The 21,161-nt window shown below is 51.1% G+C and overlaps 1 protein-coding gene across 1 annotated transcript in view; it reads left to right on the top strand.

Moving 5' to 3' along the window:
• The window catches only part of HYDIN (HYDIN axonemal central pair apparatus protein), a 1,819,717-nt gene that overhangs the window by 852,023 nt on the left and 946,533 nt on the right, over positions 1-21,161 (top strand). The window contains exon 35 of the mRNA XM_029609235.1: positions 16,265-16,414. Coding sequence (XP_029465095.1) covers positions 16,265-16,414 — 150 coding nt within the window. The remainder of the gene's footprint in view (positions 1-16,264; positions 16,415-21,161) is intronic.

Below are 21,161 nucleotides of genomic sequence, written 5' to 3'. Positions count from 1 at the left end.
CTTGGATCTGGGCCGTGGAGGAGAGCAGCAGCGGTTGCGCGGGAGGAGCAGGGACGGCTCCGATCCCGGCGGCCAGCCCGAAGGCCCGCGCGGGGTTGCGGAACTCGGGGCAGGGCAGTCGACCCCGACGCTGCCCTGGTCGTCGGAGGAGGTAGGGGGCCGTGCCCGCGGACGTCCGCAGGCGCGGAACACAACAGTACCCCCCTCTTTAGGGCACCTTCCCGGAGGCCTGGGTTTATCTGGATGATCGTGGTGGAACTGCTCCAGCAATCCCCGATCCAGGATGTTGGCCAATTGTTCCCAGGAGTTCTCCTCTGGGCCGAAGCCTTCCCACGCTAGCAGATACTCCCACTTCTTTCGATGCTTCCTCACATCTAAAACCTCCCGGGCCTGGTAGGTAAGATCATCCTCGGAGGCAACTGGTTGAGGAGTCGGAGGCGTGCTGGAAGGCCATGACAGTACTAAAGGCTTCAGGAGGGATACGTGAAAGGTGTTGTGTATCTTGAGAGACGGAGGGAGGCGCAGTTGATATGAGACTGCACCCACCTGTCGGATGATGGGGAACGGCCCGATGAATCGCGGAGCCAGTCGTGACGATGGCAGCTTCAGGCGGATAATTTGCGTACTTAACCAAACCTTTTGGCCCGGTCGGAGAGGTGGGTATGGTCTCCTGTTCTGGTCTGCATACTTCTTAGCTGCCTGACCGGCCTTGATCAGGACGCGCTTTGTGGATAACCAAAGGCGATGCAGCTCTTCAGCCGAGAGCTGGGCTACTGGCGACGTCACAGTGGTGGGGACCGGCAGTGGCTGTCGTGGCTGTTTCCCATAAACTATCTGAAACGGGGAGGATCCCGTTGCCGCAGAGACGTGGGAATTTAGTGCGAATTCGGCCCAGGGTAGCAGGCTGGCCCAGTCATCTTGTTTTTCGTTGACGTATAGCCAGAGGAATTGTTTCAACGTCTGGTTAGTTCTTTCAGCGAGGCCATTGGTCTGAGGATGGTAACCAGAGGTATAGTCTAACGTGACGTCGAACTTCAAACAAAGGACCCTCCAAAACTTGGCAGTGAATTGTGGTCCATGATCTGAGAGGATACTTTTAGGGAGGCCATGTAGCCTGAAGACGTGTTGGACAAACAGCTGAGCCAGTTGCGGAGCAGACGGCAGTCCTGGCATCGGCACGAAGTGCGCCATTTTACTGAAACGGTCGATGACCACCCAAATTGCTGTGTTGCTGCTGGATGGTGGCAAGTCTACCATGAAGTCGGTAGCCACATGAGTCCATGGTTCGGAGGGCGTAGGTAGCGGCTAAAGTAGGCCTGGGGTCGAGCCGAAGATTCTCTTATGGCGGGCGCAGGACTGACAGGATTCTACGTACGTACGTACGTTCAAACATCCTTGTTGACCTTTGGCCACCAGTAATAGCGGCAAGGGCGCTGGAAGGCGAGCTTGTGGTAACTCCAAATGCTCCGCCAGACTTTTCATGATGAAGTTACCCCCGGCGCCGGAGTCCACCAAGGCCAAAGTGTGGAACTCGCCGCCGGCGAAGGTTAACGCAACTGGTAGCGTTAGTAGAGGTACTGGAGAAGCACAGCCTAGGATGAGACCTCCTTTCGGTCCTAGGCCCGAGCGTTTCCCGGCCAAGTCGGGCATATCACTATCTGATGGTCTCCTGCTCCTGCAGTAAAAACAGAGTCCTTCCCTTATCCACCTCCGGCGTTCCTGGGGGAGACTCTTCCGCGACCCAACTCCATGGGTTCCTCGGCGGACGTTCCAGGAACCTCAGAAGCATTCTTGGAAGGTGGTGAAGACCTCCTTGCCACCTTGACTACTGGAAGGCGAAGCCTCATTCGGCGATCTACTTGGTTGGCCAATTCTACCAGGCCGTCGAGGTCTTCCGGAAGTTCTTTCGCCACTAGCTCGTTCTGAAGGCGGGAGGCCAGTCCTTCCAGAAAGATCCTGTGGAGGCAATCGTCTCTCCAATTCAGCTCTGCGGCCAAGGTACGGAACTCCATTGCGTATTCGGCCACAGTCCGAGTACCTTGTCGCAATTGGAGCAATTCAGAGACTGCCGTGGATTTGCGGACGGGTTCATCAAAAATCTGCCGGAAAGCAGACAGAAACTGACTCAGGTTTTCAAAGACAGGATCCCTTCTCTCCCACAGATGAGAGGCCCAGATCAGAGGCCTCCCGTCGAGCAGGGACATAATGTAGCTGGTCTTAACTAGGTCGCTGGGAAACTGCGCAGGAAGCAAAGAAAAATGGACCTGGCACTAACTGAGGAAACCCCGACACAACTTTGCATCTCCGGCATATCGAGAAGGTGCCGGGAGTTGAGTGGAGCTTCCTTGTCCCAGGTCGTCCCCGGAGGCTTGGATGGTGTGCGGTTGAGTAGGGCAGCCTCCTTGAGCCCTATGCAGAGACGGCAGCGTAGGGTTCATGGGCCCGAATGCCTCGAGGCGCTGGGTCAGGCCCTGTACCGCAGAGACCAGGGCATCGAGGGTCTGTTGTTGCTCCTTCAGGCACTGGGCCATTCCAGGAATGGCCTGGTGGGCAGATGCCTCTGCCGGGTCCATGGACTTGGCAATCTGTTATGCTCAGGTTTGTGGACCCTTGGGCCGACGAGGGGATGTTACACCTTGCGGAGGATCCATAGGTTCTCTTGTCGGGTGGCGAGGCAGGCAGAGGAAGAGAGCAGCTGACCCTTGGCACTGAAGACAGAAGCTACTGTGGAGACGGACAAGGAGATGAGCAGAAGAGTGTTCTTCACCACTGGTGGTCTGCGGTCCCCCCGGGAGGAGCCCTTAGGGACCCGACCGCTGGGACTTAGGTGGACCTAGAGAAGTCAGGGTACGGTGCAAAGGCCAACTTGAGCTTCGCCCTGGAAGCCCACGGTCCCCCCAGGAGGAGCCCATAGGGACCCGGGCCGCTGGGACTTAGGTGGGCCCTTGGAGACGATGGTCTTGAAGGAGTCCTAGGTCAAGTGCCAGAGAGTCGACGCTCACCAGTCCGAAGTCGTGTACCAGAGAATCACCGCTTGCCAATCCGGAGTCAGGAACCAGAGAATCACCGTAGCCAATCCGAAGTCAGGAACCAGAGAATCACCGTAAGCCAATCCGAAGTCAGAAACCAGGAACACCAAGACGAAACAGGAACCAGAGTCCGAGCACAAGGAACTCACCAAAGCAAGCAGACTAGACAGCTTTGGAGGACGTTGCCAAGTCGAGGAATGGTCAGAGGAAGTCTCCTTATATACTTCCTCTGGCCCTGGAGGTAAGAATCAGCTGCAGGCAATTAAAGGGGCGAGGTCTCTTTAACTCTGGTGAAGGGGCGTGGCCTCGCGTCCAAGGATGGCGGCGGCCATCTTGGATCCGGGCCGCGGAGGAGAGCAGCAGCGGCCGCGTGGAGGAGCAGGGATGGCTCCGATCCCGGCGGCCAGCCCGAAGGCCTGCGCCGCCGCGCTGGGGTGCGGAACCCGGGGCAGGGCAGTCGATTCTGACGCTGCCCTGGTTGTCAGAGGAGGTAGGGGGCCGTGCCTGCGGACGGCCACGGGCGTGGAACACAACAAAACCATATTCCAGATTTTCTTTTATGTATTCCGATATGGCCTTGATGTCTGGCACAAACAGCAGATATCACTGAAACATAGAAATGACGGCAGAAGAAGACCAAACGGCCCATCCAGTCTGCCCAGCAAGCTATCACACTTTTTTTTTTCTCACATACTTATGTTTCTCTTGGCTCTTAGTAACCTTTTTTTATTCTGTTTCCCTTCCACCCCCGCCATTAATGTAGAGAGCAGTGTTGGAACTGCATCTAAGTGAAATAGCTTAATTAGTTAGGGGTATTAATCACCACAATAAGCAAGCTACACCCATGCTTATCTGTTTATCCAGACTATGTAATTCAGTCCTTGTTGATTGTTGCCTGAATATATATCCACCTTTATTCATTCCCCCACTGCCATTGAAGCAGAGAGCCATGCTGACTATGCATTGAAAGTGAAGTATCATGCATTGAAAGTGAAGTATCAGCTTATTTGGTTTGGGGTAGTAACCGCCGTAACAAGCTATCTACTCCCCGGTTTTTTGTGAATGCAAATCCTTTTATCCACATTTCCTCATTGCTGCTGAAGCTTAGAGCAATGTTGGAGTCACATTAACCGTGTGTATGTTTATTGAATAAGGGTATTATCACCATGTAGTAGCCATCGTTCCCGTGAGCCACCCACTCTTCATTCACATCCTCTAGACTTTATGGATCCACAGAGTTTATCCCATGCCCCTTTGAAGTCCTTTACAGTTTTGGTCTTCACCATTACCTCCGGAACGTCATTCCAGGCATCCACCACCCTCTCCGTGAAGAAATACTTCCTGACATTGGTTCTGAGTCTTCCTCCCTGGAGTTTTAAATCGTGATCCCTTGTTCTGCTTAAATTTTTCCAACGGAAAAGGTTTGTCGTTATCTTTGGATCATTAAAACCTTTCAGGTATCTGAAAGTCTGTATCATATCACCTCTGCTCCTCCTTTCCTCCAGGGTGTACATATTTAGATTCTTCAATCTCTCTTCATAAGTCATTTGATTAAGACCTTCCACCTTTTTAGTCGCCCTTCTCTGGACCGCCTCCATCCTGTCTATGTCTCTTCGGAGATAAGGTCTCAAGAACTGAGCGCAGTACTCCAGGTGAGGCCTCACCAAGGACCTGTACAAGGGGATCATCACTTCCCTTTTCTTACTCAATATTCCTCTCTCTATGCAGCCCAGCAATTTTCTGGCTTTAGTTATTGCCTTGTCACATTGTTTCGCCGACTTCAGATCATTAGACACTATCACCCCAAGATCTCTCTCCTGCTCCGTGCACATCAGCCCTTCACCCCCCATCAAATACAGTTCTTCTGGATTTCCACACCCCATATGCATGACTCTGCACTTCTTGGCATTGAATCTCAGCTGCCATACCTTCGACCACTCTTCCAGCTTCTTTAAATCCCATCTCATTCTCTCCATTCCTTCCGGCTTGTCCACTCTGTTGCAGATCTTAGTGTCATCTGCAAACAGATAAATCTTACCTTCTATGCCATCTGCTATGTCGCTCACATAGATATTGAACAGGACCGGTCCCAACACCGATCCTTGCGGCACTCCGCTTAACACCGCTCTCTCTTCAGAGTAAGTTCCATTTATCATCCAACATTGTCTTCTGTCCATCAACCAGTTTGCAATCCAGGCCACCACCTCGGCACTCACTCCTAAGCTTCTCATTTTATTCACCAGCCTCCTGTACGGGACTGTATCAAAAGCCTTGCTGAAATACAAGTAGATGATGTCAAGTGCTCTTCTTTGGTTCAACTCCCTAGTCACCCAGTCAAAAAAGTCAATCAGATTTGTCTGACAGGATCTTCCCCTGGTGAATCCATGCTGCCTGTGGTCCAGCAATTCTCCCGACTGTAGATAGCTCACTATTCTCTCTTTTAGTAGCGTCTCCATTACTTTTCCCACCACCGAGGTGAGGCTAACCGGCCTATAGTTACCAGCCTCCTCTCTGCTCCCACTCTTGTGAAGCGGGACCACCACCGCTCTTCTCCAATCACTCGGCACCACTCCTGTTTCTAGGGATCTACTGAACAGATCACACAGCGGTCCCGCCAGCACATCTCTGAGCTCCCTCAGTATCCTGGGATGAATCTCATCAGGTCCCATGGCTTTGTCCACTTTCAGTTTCTCCAGCTCTTCCCACACATTCTCCACTGTAAATGGAGTTACATCTTCTCCAATCCCCTCCAGTTTCTTGCTAACTAGTGACGGTCCTTCTCCTGAGTCCTCTTTAGTGAACACCGAACTGAAGTATTTGTTTACTATTTCTGCCATTTCTTCGTCTCTCTCTACACATTGATCCTTTTCACCTTTCAATTTCACTATACCACTTTGAACTTTTCTCCTTTCTCTGATGTATCTGAAAAATGTTTTGTCACCTCTCTTTATCTCTTTGGCAATCCTTTCTTCCGCTTGGCTTTTTGCCTTCTTGATTACTTTCTTCGTCTCTCTCTGTTGTACTATATATTCTTCTTTGTGCTCCTCCCTTTGGGATGCTTTATATTTCTTGAATGCTGTTCTTTTAGCTTTTATTTTGTCAGCCTCTTCCTTTGAGAACCAAATAGGTTTCATTTTCCTTTTGCTTTTCTTTACTTTTCTGACATATAGATTAGTTGCCTTGATGATTGCTCCTTTTAGATTGGTCCACTGTTGATCCACATCTTTCTCGTTCTCCCAAACTTTTAGTTCTTCCTCCAGGTACTTCCCATTTCATCAAAGTCTGTGTTTTTGAACTGCAAAACTTGGATCTTCGTGCTTCTTCTACGTATCCTGTGTGTGATATGAAATCATACCGTTTGATGATCACTGGTGCTGAGGTGGGCGCCCACCTGGACATCAGAGACATTATCTCCATTTGTGAGCACTAAATCGAGTATAGCTCCCTCTCTTGTGGGTTCCATTACCATTTGTTTGAACAAAGCCCCTTTCAGGGCATCCACTATTTCTCTACTATTGTTAGATTCTGCAGAAGGGATTCTCCAGTCTACATCCGGCAGATTAAAGTCCCCAATGATCACCACTTCTCCTCTCTTTCCCATCTTTTGGATGTCTACAACCAGATCTCTGTCATGCTCTTCCTTTTGGTTTGGAGGCCGTCAACCACTCCAGTATAAATGGATGCCCCATCATCTTTTTTTAGGTCGGCCCATAGTGCTTCTTCATTGCCCCATCTTCCTTGCAGCTCAGATGCTTGGATATTGTTTCTGACATAAAGAGCCACACCTCCCCCTTTCCTATCCACTTTGTCCTTCCTTAACAAGTTATAGCCTGGTAATGCCGAGAACCATGTCTCTGTGATAGCAACAATGTCCAAGTCTACTGCCTTGTGGGGGCATCTTACCTGGGAGAAGATCAATGAAGCAGTCGAAAGACCCTTGAGGTGGTAATGTGTTTGCCTGCATTTTACTGAATACATCCACAAAATCTGCGTATTGGGTCAGAAGCCCAGATGGCACAGGAATGAAGACTCGGACTGCCTGGATTGAAGTACTGATGTGGGGTAGGCCGTACTGGCAGTGAGAACCATGAGTAATCGAGTAGATTGAAAATGATAGGGTTTATTGCCTTAGACAGCACAAAAATGTAAGTCTCTCCTGATGAAGTGCCCCAATTTGAATTGTGAGTGGAGCAGTGTTTCAGGATACATGGCCTGACAGATGTTCTCCACACACAGATAAAATTGTGACCAAGGTCACCAGAGCAACCACTGGGAGCGGGTACTATTGCACCAAATCCTCTTTAATGAAGCTACCCCAGCCCCCAATTCCAGGAAGGCTTCGGTGTGGACTTCCCTAGTGTTGATTAAAAAGGTCACTGGAACTAGCAACTTGGAGAGGCAGTGGATTGTTTGCCTCCCCAACCAATCCTAGGCTCTGTAATTTCCCGCCTTCTTGGGGCAGCAAGTTGCATAATGGCTGGGATTCCAACAATAGATGCACAGATTATGGGTTCTCCTCCTCTGGTTCTCTTCTGAAGTTAATCGGGCTCTCCCAAGCTGTATAGGTTCTTTGGCTTGTGGGCACAGAACTGGTTCTTTGGAAGGAGCCACCATGGGACATTGGAACCTTGGGACCAGCTTGAACTGCCGGCAATAAGAGTCCTCCTCTTTAGCCCACTCTTGGAACCATCTATTTTTATGGCTAATACACACATGCTCCATCTCTATCTTAGGCGAGGTCCCAATGAGCAGAGTGGGTTAGGGCAGGCAGTGTACAGGCTAGGTCAAGTTCCAGGAAGTAATTGGGGCTGGCCGCATTCAACTGTAGACAGTTACCAGACAGGAATTGTGCCAGGCAGTGTTAGGTAATAAACGGAATTCCAGGTAGAGGATGGGGGAAGGCAGTGTACAAGCAAGACCAAGAAACAAGCAGGAGTCAAGCAAAAGAGAGCAATCCGGAAGGAGATGGAGAGAACTGGGTAGAAAGCAGGGAGTGGGTCAGGCAAGATGGAGAGAGGTACAAGGCCAGGAACAGAGGCAAGGAAGAGCAAGGAAGGAAGGCAAGGCTGGCTCCAAGTTAAGGCAAGGTCAAACTGGGCAAATAGGAAAAGGAACTGGAACAAAGGCAGGATCAGGAGCAACACACACTGCGGCAATCCCGGAGGACATGTTGCTGAGGCACCTGATCATTGATATACTCATGCAGGATATGATGTCATCAACCAGTGCCTCAGGAAGTCCTTGCTGGAGGATGTATAAAAGGAGTCCAGAGGTACATGAAGTTTGTCAATGTTCTTTGGATGCAGCATGATGCCAGAGGTGCTTCATATTAGATGTGAGGGGTATTACACTTTAAAAAAAGGAAATTACAATAAAATGAGGCAATTAGAAAATAAACTTAAGAGTAATTGCAAAGGTTCAAAATTTGCATAAGGTGTGTACATAGTATTTTTCAACAATCTTGGAAGCCCAGATATGATAAAAAAAAAACTGCCAGCATGGTTACATGGTGAGACAATTAAAGCTAAAAGGAAGTCTTATAGAAAATGGACAGTAGACCCAAATGAGCAGAGATGTAGCCATGGTGAACCTAGTTAGGTCCAGCCAATTCCAGCATCTGACTGGACATGTGGGGCCAAAAGAACAAGAGGTAATCAACCTCTGTGGCCCCATGCCAAAAAGGAAGAGGCAGCATAAACATCAGAAGTCCCATGGGGCTGGCCTAAGAGGTGCTGGAGAAAGGCCATCGCTAGAGCCTCAAGTCCTGCTGCTGTCACTGCTCCCAGTGCTGGCAGTCAATGCATCTAACTCAGCAGCTTCTAGCAGATGGTGCCACTCCTCCCCTCCCATCTTGCCCTGCACGGTTCAATAATCTGCTTTTGAACCTTGTGGGGCTTCATAGCTACAGAGTACCCCATAGTTCAAAAAGCAAATTGTTGAACTGAGTAAGAGGTGGAGGGAGTGGCGCCAGCAGCTAGAAGATGCAGGTTAGATAGATTGACTACTGGTACTGGAACACAGAAGAGAGAGGTGAAGGGTAAAAGGTGCAAGTTCTGAGAGGTGGGGACTCCAGGGAACCAAAGAGAAGAAGGGAGTGGGGACATAAAGGAACACTGGAACTTGGGGGTTGGATGGGTTGGGGCAGTAGTGACTTGAGAATTGGGTGGGGATTAGTAGGAGAGTGAGAATCTGGATTAGGTGAAGCTGGGGGAAGAATAGGAACTTGGGAGAGAGAAGAGTATTAGTGAGGGATCATAGTTTGAGTATGGATTGGGGAGAATGGGGACCTGGAATGGATAAGGATTGGGAAGTGAAAGTGGGGACTGAGTGTGGACTTGGGAGAGAATGAGTGAGTAGGGGCTTAGTGATGGCTCAAAGGTTTGGTCTGGATTGAGTGACGTTTGGGGGAGGTAGGGATTAAGTAGGGATTTAGAGGAGAGTGAGAGTGAGTGGGGGTTTAGTGAGGGCTCACAGATTGAGCGAGGTTTGGCAACAAAGAGTAGGGACTTTGAAATTTCACGAAAAGCAAGATATAAATAAATAAAGAAGGGGATTACGTGAGAGAGTGAGGTTTAATGAGGGGTCAGGGCATGGACTGAGGGAGAGTAGGGGACGAAGAGGAGGCTGGAGATCTAAGAGAAGAGTACTAGAGACTGGGATGGTGGAGAGAGCAAGGATTGAATGGGAATTGGGGAGACAGTTGTAAGTGAGGTTATGTGATGGAGATGTTGGGCTAGGAGAGTATGAATAGAAGATTTGAGACGGGGGCTAAGTATATGAGATGGATCTAAGAGAAGGGGGGCTTAAGGGTGGGGTGGAGTCAGAACCGGCGCGTCCCAGTAGGCAAAGTAGGGTGTACGTCCCAGATGACCGCCTAGGGTGCCAACCATTAAGGGGTGGCAAAGAGCAGCCATATGGGGGCCGCAAGCGGATCCTATCCCACTTACGGCCAAGAGGAGTAGAGACTCAGCAGGCCACAAGCAGAGCCTATCCTGCTCGCAGCAGAGAAATGCAGATACTCGGCAGGCCATGAGCAGTGCCTGTGTGTGTGTGTGTGTGTGTGTGTGTGTGTGTGTGTGTGTGAGAGATGGATTGTGTGTGTATGAGAGAGCAATGTGTTATGGCCACCGGTCGCAGCCTCCCGCGACCGGCAGTTGCCACTTACCATCGCGGTGCTGCTTCCCCGGGCTTGAGCATGCTGGCCGCAGCGGCCAGCCACTCCCGGGGCTCCTCTTCGCGGCAGTCCCAGCCTCTGCATGGGTAGGCCTTCCTCCGGGCTCCTCCAACATGCTCACTGCTCTCAGCATGGGCCCCTCTTCTGCTAGGCCTCTCTAGGCCTGCATGCGCGTATCTCTGCCAAATTTAAAGGGATCGTGGCAGGAAATTGCCACGTCCCCTCCTGCTGACCCCACCTGTCCTTTTCCTATTTAAGGCAACGTCTGGCTCACAGACCTTGCCTTGGCTTCTTGCTTTCTAGGTCCTGTATCCAGTTCCTCCACGGAGGATATCTCCTGCGCTTTGACTTGTGACATTCCGGAACCTGAACTACGCTTGGACACCTCAACTACAAGACCTACCACCAGTCCTGACCTACACCTGGAATCTCAATTACCCGAACTGCTGCATATCCTGACTCCCGCCTGGTATTCTGTCTTTGAGCACTGCAGTTTGTCTCGGCCCCCGGCCACCTCTACGCTTCTGCCTTTTTGCCCATCTCCGGACCCACCCCTGGCACCTATCCAATGTCATCTCCTCTTCAGTTAGTGACCCCACATAAGTCCAGCTGACCCCGGTACCCAAGGGCTCAACCTGAGGGGAACGTTGGCTGGTAGTGGTGAAGCTCCAGTGGGGTCTCTGCTTCATCCCAGCTTCACCTTCCAATGGTGGCACCAATTCCATCTCGGGCAAGGGGTCCACCTTCCAGAGCCATGATAGTAAGCCAAGCCATGGACCCGGTGGAGGCTTCAGTTCTACAAGCCATCTTGGGCTTGGCCCAGAAGATCTTGGAGCAACAGCAAGTCCTGGAGTCGTTGGCTTCCTCCATGGAGCGGCTCAACGCCCACCTAGACTCTGTGGCTGCTGCAGGCGCAGCTTCTCTACCGGCACCCATTCTGCCCACAGTGCAGTTGCCCGTTCGCCAGGCTATCTCGCTATCTACCCCTCCACGGTACGTCGGCGAGCCCTGCCAATGTCGGGGGTTTCTTAACCAGTGGAGCATGCACTTCTGTCTCCAGTCCTCGCTATTCCTGGACAGCACAACCAAGACCATGTACATCCTATCCCTGCTGGAGGGCAAGTCCCTGGCCTGGTCATCCCCCTTGAGGGAATGTGCCGATCCAGTACTGCAGGATCTCCCTAGCTTCTTGGAACTGTTCCGGACGGTGTCCAAAGACCCAGGGTGGCAGGTGGCCGCCGGCACCAAACTCTTGCACATCCGCCAAAGGGGACGTTCCCTTTCGGACTACATGATTGATTTCAGAACTCTAGCCTCGGAACTCCACTGGGAAGAGAACTGCCTCCTGTCTATATTCCTAGATGGGCTGTCCGCAAAAATTAAGGATGAGTTGGCGGCTCGGGAACTTCCACTCTTGCTAGACCCTCTCATCAAGTTGGGGAGCAGGATTGCTGCCTGCAAGAGAGGGCCCATGAAGTACAATTCCAAAGAAAGCGCACTACGGCGCCCAGCCTATCATGGCCACCCTCTCCTGTACCATGGGCCATTCCACACACAGAAGGAGTTGACGAACCTATGCAGCTTGGATGGGGGCCTTTGTCTCCTGAGGAATGATAGAGACGCTGTAAGGTGGGTCTCTGCATCTACTGTGGAGGATCCAGTCATCTCATCGCCCTCTGCCCAGTTTGTCCGGTAAACTCCAGGGCCTAGGCTCTACCAGGGGAGTACCCTAGGTTTGACTTCACCAGTTCCCCCGCTCACCTTGCCTGTAACCCTCTCCCTGGGTGTACACAAATTCTCCACGCTAGCCCTGGTCGACTCGGGGGCCGGAGGAAACTTCATCATGCAGGACATTGTGGAGCAGTGGCTCATTCTGACCTGTCAGTGTCCTAAACCCCTGTCTCTCTCCTCTATCCGAGGGGACCCCTTCCGGGTAGGATCACCCACCTCACGGTCCCCCTAGAATGCTGCATTGACCCAGGCCACACAAAACACCTCTCCTTTTATGCATCCCAAAGGCCATCCATCCCGTCATACTCGGTATACCTTGGCTGCAGCGGCACAACCCCCAGTTCAGTTGGGCCTCTCTACAGTTGATTCACTGGGGCTCCACTTGCCGCAGAACTTGCCTGAAGGGGCCTCCATGCTTCTATCAGTTGCCTCTACACCCCGCTATTGGAGGGCCTGCCTACTCAATACACCGGATCTCTGATGTGTTCTCCAAGAAGGGGGCGGACACCCTACCCCCACACTGAGACTTCGACTGCACCATAAACTTGATTCCAAGATTGTTACGTGACGGGCGGTATTTTAGTGTGCCCATGGGCCTCAGCCCAGGCCCAGACTTTCTGGGCAGAGCCAAGGGTTGACGGTGGCTCCGCATGGCTGACGGTCTGACCCTCTGCCAGGCCAGCAAGCTCCTAAGGCCGACATCCGAGGATGTTGGAAGTTGAATGGTCCTCGGACCATTCCGAGCCCTTTCGGACCTGCTGCGAGCAGCATGGAGCAGCAGGCCTGGCCTGAGGTTGAGGGCAGATGGCCTTGACACGAAGACAAGACTATGAAGATTGATGCAACGGCATCACATGACACGAAGACTTGGGTTGATGCGACGGCATCACATGACACGAAGACTTGGGTTGATGCGACAGCATCACATGACACGAAGACTTGGGTTGAAGACATGACACCAGGACTATAGAAGACGTGACACCAGGATCGATGCAACGGCATCGCAGACGAAGACTTGACACCAAGGCTGATGCAAAGACATCACGGACCAGTGGTCGACGCAACAGCATCCCGGACCAGGGTCGATGCAACGACATCAGAGACATGACGCTGAAGTACAGCCATAACAAGGAACTTGGAATCCAGAGGAGACAAGAAGTAGGGAAGGCAGACATTGGCACTGTCTCTCAGGGCGCCCTACTTAGGCCACCCGCGGGACTGAGTCGTGGACCACCCTGTCCCACTGCACACCCTACACAGCCCTTGCAGGCTGGTCACGGACCACGAGGAGAACGGGACATGACGGCTCGAGAGCGCAGGACACCAGTCCACCTGCAGGCCACTCCAACCCGGGAAAGACGTCGTCCAAGGGAGACCGGCCCACAGGACCAGAAGGCTCAAGAGCACCAGACGAAGACACAGGAACGAACATCCAGGAAGGCAGGAACACCAGGACGGAGAAGATCATAACGAGACACCAGGACACCTGGACGAGGACCTCAGGCTATGAAGACATGACGTGGCATGACGAGAAGACAAGACGAGATGAGGAGCTCCACGAAGACAATAGAAGACCTGACGGAGCTCTGGCAGGCAGGAGCCTCCAGAGTGAAGTAACTCCGGTGCAAGGCGAAGAACAGACTGACAGAGCAGCTCTATATAGGGCTGGTACAGGATATTAGTCCCAAGGTGGGGCCAGCACACTTCCTGTGTCTGGCCCTTTAAATGTTGAAGAGAGGCGCACGCCGGCGCCTAAGGAGAGAAAATAGGGGCTGTGCAGGACCATGGCAAATGGCCTGCACAGCGTCTGTGCGTCAGACGCCGGCAGGGCCCGAGGAGCAGGCCCTGACGTCGGCAGCGGCTCCAGCCGCTGCGGGGAGCCCCGGGGGCGGCTCTAGCCGCCGGATGGCACCGGGGCTTGCGGCCTAGTGCCGCGAAGATGGAAGGCAGCATTGGGGGTGGTCCCAGCCCTGAAGAAGGCTGCGGCTCTGACCACGGAGACCAGGAGAAGCACGGGCGGCCTCCGGGCCGCATGAGGAACTTCAAGCCGCGTCTCCGGCCGCGTGGGAAGGCCGACGGCGGCGTCCTGCCACGCTGGCTGAAGAGGAACAGCATGGTGAGTGAGTCTGCTCGCGGGGAAACCCGCGGACAGTGAAGTCATAACAAAGATCCATTCCTCCCCGCAGGAGTATCTACCTTCTGTCTATTCCAGAAACTCGTGCCATGTCTGAGTATATTCGGGAGAACCTCCAGAAAGGGTTTATCCGCCGGAGCTGCATTCTTCTTCGGCGGTAAGAAAGATGGGACTCTGCACCCCTGTATTGACTTTCACGGTCTAAATGCCACCACCATCAAGGACAGGTACTTGCTGCCTCTGATATCCGAACTCTTTGACTGCCTGCAAGGGGCAAGGGTTTTCTCAAAACTGGATCTCTGCAGAAGAGGCCTTCCGGGCCCTTAAGAGGTTCTTCCTGCAGAAGCCTTGCCTCCGGTACCCAGACCCCAGACATCCATTCCTCGTAGAGGTAGACGCTTCCTTCGAGGGGGTAGGAGCGGTTCTTGGTCAGAACGACCCCTCTCCTTACATCCCTGCTCCTTCTCAAAGAAGTTCACCCCGGCAGAGCGTAATTACTCCATCGGGGACAAAGAGCTCCTAGCAATCAAGCTTGCATTCGAGGAGTGGCGCCAGTGGCTGGAGGTGGCACAGCATTGTATCACAGTCTATACGGATCATAAGAACCTGGTGCATCTTAAGCAAGCACACTGCCTTAACCCTCGCCAGGACCTCATCAAGCGGTTCTACACAGATCAACCAGGAAAGCCTAGACCATCTAGGGGGAGGCCTAAAGGAGGGGGTACTGTTATGGCCGCCGGCTGCAGCCTCCTGCGACTGGCAGCCGTCACTTACTATCGCGGTGCCGCTTCCCCTAGGCCTGCGTGCGCGTATCTCTGCCAAATTTAAAGGGACTGCGGCAGGAAATTGCTGTGGCCCCTCCTGCTGACCCCACCTATCCTATACTCACTTTGCACTTCCAGCACTAGAAGTAAGTAGCTTTATAACGCTGGAAGCGTAAACTCAGTGTAGTTTATGTTTCCAGCGCAGTTTTGTCAGAGGCTGCGCTGGATGTCACCAGCAGCAGGTAAGTTCAGACCCCGCTCTCGGTAGGGTTTTTAAGGGTTTGGGGGGCGAGGAGGGGCGAGGAGGAGAGGGGTGGCAGACAGTTAATGAAGATGGTACATTTCCCATTCATATCAGGTCCTTGGTCCTAGCCTTCATCTGTCACGCTATTGGTCAAACATGGTTCTCTTGCTTGTACCAAAGGTATTCATATTCTGGTAAATGAAATTGATCAACACTTTTTGTTTTCCTCTGGATCTTTTCTCTATTACTTGCATTTTCAGTACCTTTTTGCAAGTATAACTTTTGTCACTTCTTTTTGTGTCCATACCACACCAGTCTTCTTTCTCTCATCTTCTTTGCGATATCAGCTATCTACAAGCTTTTCCTAACTTTTTGTTCTCAGTATTGAATGATGGCTCCAATAGGGCAGGAACAATTGTGGTTTGAGATAGGAGCATTTATTAGGTTTTGGATATGGATGGGGTTTCAGCCAGTGGCGGGGCTTAACTTGGTTCAGTTGTTGGAGGGGAGGTTATTCTTGGGAGGGATGAGTCAGAATGGGATCAGCTTTGAGAAAGGGGCTTTGGAGTATAGAGGCTGAGGAAATTTCAATGTGGAAGCTTCCTGCCCCTTTAAGGATTATGGCAGTGCCACTGGGAATGCATGTTACCAGTACCACCATGGAATTTACTAAACTGCTGTACTCACATGTCAGTTATATGGGTAATTAATCATATTAAAATGGTGCATTTTAACACAGCTTAGTAAATAGGCCCCAAAGAGGGAAGATAATAAAATTGACTTGAATAATGCATAATATCCTGCAGTCAATTAGAAGCCAGTTAGTTTTTGTTTGCCATTAGCTGCTATAATATTGTGAAATCCAGTGTATGTGTACCTACTACCTTAAGCTTGGTTATCACATCACTGAGATGTTAATGAGGCAACTATAGAGCCAAGGTGTGGGGGTACAGAAGGCCAAGACACTATAAGCAGGAACAAGAGGATATTAGATCCTCTTCTTCAAGGAACTTACTATCAAAAGAAGATTGTAGGAAAGGTAAAAGGAGCTGCGAGAAGGGGCTGATAACAGTGAGACAACTATTGGAGGCTCTTATTAACCACATACATTCTAAATTTTAGTCATTTAGTAAAAGGTTAATTTTGGGAACAAGATGAAAGCCTTAATATTTGTATTTCTGAGCACAGGTGGATAATCTAAAACCACTGAAACTCACTCGTAAACGGCGTCAGAACTTGAAGCTGAAGCCCCAAATCTTTGAGATGCTGCCCTATGCAGGAGTGCTCTTGCCAGGGCAGAGGATCAATGTGCAAGTGAAATTCATGCCTTTAGAAGAGGTAAGATTGAACAGCTTTCCCTGCTTTTACTTAATTTAGTTTTGATAATGGTCTATATGAAACCTCAGTATTCTTGCTTTCTGAACCATTCTTTTAGAAAATCCCATAAAATATTCATGCTGATGTCACATTGATTGAATATGAAAGAAAAAGTTAAGTTTCTGAAGAAGAAAGGAGGATAGAACAGGGGTAAATAACATTGAATGGGAGAGAGACCTGGATGAAAGGCAATGGGTTATGTGATGTACTTCTCTAGTATAAGGAAAATATCTCTTTTAACCTGATTTTTTTTTATTTTATACTGAAAAGGAAGAGAGATTATCCCAGATCCATATGTTGTACTGTACAATAAAGGTTAAGCCTTTATTGATTAACCTAGATAACATATTACTACTTATGTCACTTATAACCATCTCATATGTAATCAACATTCTCTGAAGGTAAGCAGGTTCATCTAGTCACATAAGTTGGTCACTTAACTATGCTCAGCATTGAATTGGTAGATTCTGCAGAGCTTTCTGAAAAAAAAAACCCAAAGGTCTTTACTGCTCATGCACACTAGTTCCCATGCTGGTCTGGTCCATTATCTCCCTTCATTTTCATCCACCAAGATTGTTAGTACAGATTTGCTTTTTCAATTACGGTACTCTTCTTCTTTTTCTTAGCTTCATTCAGCATTTTTCTTTGGTCTTTAGCCTACCCCCCACCCATACCTATTTTTCTATAGTTAGGTTTTTTGGCACTTACATAGGTTTTCCTTTTGTTATAGGCTGGCTCAGCAGACAACTAAAACACTTCTTCTCTGACACAGTTGCAATGAACAGTCTGTGTGGTGAAATTGTTCTCTCTTCAGTTTTCTTCTGAAGAAAACAATTTCCTTGTTTGATTTTGCTTTGTCAATTTTCTTCACATTGCCACAGAAGCAGATCAGTGGCTTCAAGTTGTGTCCCAAGTGCAAATACAAGATCCCCATGATCATCACAAAGGGGCCTATTTACTAAATATTTTCTCCCGTTCTGTGTCTATGGGAAAAATGCTTAGTAAATGATTCCCCCCCCCCCCCCCCCACCAAAGTTTGTTACAAATGTCTGCGACAAGGATACAATGCCTCTGGCTGTGGCATCTGTGCTAAGAAGTCACCCATCGTAGTTCAGGCCTAGATGGTCAAGCTTCTCATCTACTTTGCTGAGAAGCAGAAATCCAGCATCTCAAAGCTGATGCCAATGGCTCAAAGCTACGACCATGGCACCACACTGACCAGTGGTAATGAGGCCATGCCACAGAAACTCTCAATCTCTTTGGCTTCTCAGCTGGATGACAGACCCCAGTGCTAAGTCTCACTGGTTCAAGCCAAGACAAGGGCTCTGGATGTTTGAGAGCAGAGCTGGAGAGAACCAGCATCAAGTGGAGGCTCCAAGACTTTGGAGGTGCAGAATACTCCACATCATCCAATGCAGCCATGTTGGGAAGTTAGTGCTGCCTCCCAGACTCATATACAGCATCTCTGGTCTCCAGAGGTCTACTCTGCAGTCTTCAGTCCCAGTTTCAAAGAGACATGGAAGATGTCTGCTCCTCTATGAGGCTGGCCCCTTTACTGCACCTCCCCGAGGTGCCAGATTCCTGGACAACGCTCGGATGGAGCCGGGCGAATGGGGGGTTGGATACCCCTGCCTAGTTCAGCCCGCATCTCCAGGACCCGGATAGCCAGTGGTCTGGCTCCCTCAGTGGGACCTGAAGCCTCCCTCTGCCGGCCAGAGCCCCTTTCAGAGAAGTACCCAACATTTTTTTCTATGGGGACTTATCTGGGGTGTCTGTGCCTTTAATTTAATAAAAACAAACAAACCTGCTTTGCGACTGAGGCAGCTCGGGTTTCTCTGAGCTGCCTCTGAGTACAGGAGCCTCGGGGATCGTCGCGGGCGAGTCCGAAGGTAAGTGGAGGATCGGGGACTGATAGCAGAGGCAATTTCTCCCCGAGGAGGTCGATTTGCTGTTTGTGCTATTTCGGCAGACTGGGCTGCACGGCCGTTGCAGCACACGGTTTTTTCTTCCGGCTCAGAGGCCGGTCTTTCGTGCTAGCAGGAGTTGCAGGGGGAAGTGCACCCTCCTCTGTTCTGTTCCATGAAGTTAGCAAGTAACACATTTAAGACTAATTGGAGAAAATTCTTTTTCACTCAATGCACAATAAAGCTCTGGAATTTGTTGCCAGAGGATGTGGTTAGTGCAGTTAGTGTAGCTGGGTTCAAAAAAGGTTTGGATAAGTTCTTGAAGGAGAAGTCCATTAACGGCTATTAATCAAGTTTACTTAGGGAATATCCACTGCTATTAATTGCATCAGTAGCATGGGACCTTTTTAGTGTTTGGGTAATTGCCAGGTTCTTGTGGCCTGGTTTAGCCTCTGTTGGATACAGGATGCTGGGCTTGATGGACCCTTGGTCTGACCCAGTATGGCAATTTCTTATGTTCTTGGCCATGTGGTGTGCCCCTCCCCCGCAAGATTCGGCCGCGTTTTTGCTAGGCAGGCACTGCTGTGTTAGTGTTTTCAAAAACAAAAAAATATATACAAAAGGATACAAATGGCAGATTTACAGCAGGGAGAAGCCTGCCGGTCCTGTGGGGGCCGGGTGACCTTTCTCAATGACCTCAGCCTCTGCACGGATTGTGCAGGAGGGGAGGGAGGGGGCATCTGAGCACAAATTAAAGCCGTGGAGAAACTCCAGGCCCACGGCAGGGGTCTGGGAGCTCAGGAAGGGGTGGCGATGGCTGCTGAGGTGGCACCAGATGGTGGACAGCACCCCAGGGTTCCGGGAGGTCCACACCACCTGTGATTCCCAGAACACGGCCAGATTCTGAAGATCAGGGTGTCTCGAGTCCAAGCAGCCCCAAACGTCCCTCGGGTACCCCGGGGGAGGGGGGGTTTCACTCAAATTTGTGCTCCTTCTACTTGATGCTTTCCTGGCTAGGCAGGCAGGCACGTGCGGTCGGAAGGCTGGGCACGTGGAATCAGCGAAGCAGAAGCAAGATCCCCCTAGGGGATCTGGGGGCTCACGACTAATGTCCTAGGGGGATCGCCTGGTGCAAGAGGAGTCGGATTCAGAATTGGAGGACTCCCATGAGGAGGATGTCCTGTCCTTGGGAGATGATCAGAATGCGGATCCAGCAGGGGACCCTCCTCTGGACCCCCTGGATACTAGATTGGGGGGAGCAGAGATTCCGGAGGCGGAAGGCGATGATCTACGCGTGATTTGCCTTTTTCGGAGAGAGGAGCTTCGCCCACTCATTCCCCAGGTGGAGGAATTGGGTGTCAAGTTTACTCTAGAGGATTCGGATGCGGAGGGAGTTAATTCGGTGCTGGATGGCCTTCAGAAACCTCTCAGTGCCTTTCCAATTCCTAAGAAGATCCAGAAACTGACTACTACAGAGTGGGACTCCCCCGACTCGGGGCTGCTCGTCAGCAGGGCAATGTCCAAGCTTTATCTGCTGCTGCTGCAGGAGCATTTGGATGCCCTCAAGGTCCCGAAGGTGGATGCGGCGGTGTCGGCGGTCACCAAGAAGACTACCATCTCAGTGGCCCGAGCCTCTGTTCTGAAGGATGTTCAAGATCGGAAGTGCACCTCAAGCAAGCCTTTGAGGTTCTGGGTCTAGGCCTGTGTGCGGCGGTTTTTGCGAGTCTCATGTAGCGGGCCTGTTTGTGTTGGATTGAGAAGCCGCAGCAGCAATCAGCCTCTGGTACTCTGTCCCTGATACAGGTGGCTTGCCTGGAGGCGGGGGTTGCCTATGGAGCGCACGCCTTCTATGACCTGGTGCACACCACGGTGTTGCGACTGGTCTTCAACAGCTTCGCCCCGCCTACCTCTCACTACTCGCGGCTGTTCCTGCTAACCTCGGACTACTGGCTGCTGCAGCGTCTGTTTTCCGTCTTCTCCGGCGTCCCCGGACCGGCTTTGGTGCTGCCTCCCGCCATGCTCCTCCAAGGTACCTTAGGGCGCGTGCACGCGCACGCCGCCCTCATCTTTATTTCCACGTTGGCGCGAACCTCAGGGGGTCCCCCTGATATGATGTCACGCTGCCCGGATATTTAAGCCTACATTATTTGCTATCTCATCAAGTTAGCAACGGAAACTCTACGGATGGGATTCGCTCTCTGTACGGAAGCTGCTCTGCCACTCCAGCGCTATCTGGAACTCTTACACCCTTCGGGGTTGCTAACGGGGTACCTGCTCCTCAGGGGCCTCTTCTGCTTCTTTCAGGTGCTATCAGGAAACCGGTACTCGCTCCTCGAGGGCCTATGTTCCCTGAGTCGTTGCCTGCATCTTCAAATCTTTCTAAATGGAAGACTTCACTAACAGTTTCCATCTGTGAGTACAACTACCATCTATTCCACAGTACTGCTTCACTGGAACCAGGTACTTGCTCCTCGAGGGCCTGCTCTCCCTGTCTCGGAGCTTCTCCTAATTCTACCTGGGACTCTGAATGCTTCTCATTGTGTACTCATAACTCTCAGTTTCTTTCCACCACAGCACAGCCTAGCAGAGGATTCGCTGTTCCAGCATTCTGTGGGAGACCTGCCCAGCCGGGCTCAACATCCACTACTCACTACTGCCACTTCTGGTGGTTTCCAAAACTGTTTAATAAAAGATTCAAATCTGTGTTTGTGTGTCCATAGTCTAGCCTGACACTGTGGTCCCTCACGGGACTGCCCCCCATGGGCGTGGTCAGCTACCACAGTGTCCAAGGATCCACCCAAACA

Source organism: Rhinatrema bivittatum, chromosome 7, assembly GCF_901001135.1.
Source record: "Rhinatrema bivittatum chromosome 7, aRhiBiv1.1, whole genome shotgun sequence".
Lineage (NCBI taxonomy): Eukaryota > Metazoa > Chordata > Amphibia > Gymnophiona > Rhinatrematidae > Rhinatrema > Rhinatrema bivittatum.
The sequence above is the reverse complement of the archived record's forward strand: the minus strand, read 5'-3'. Positions and strand labels throughout refer to the sequence as shown.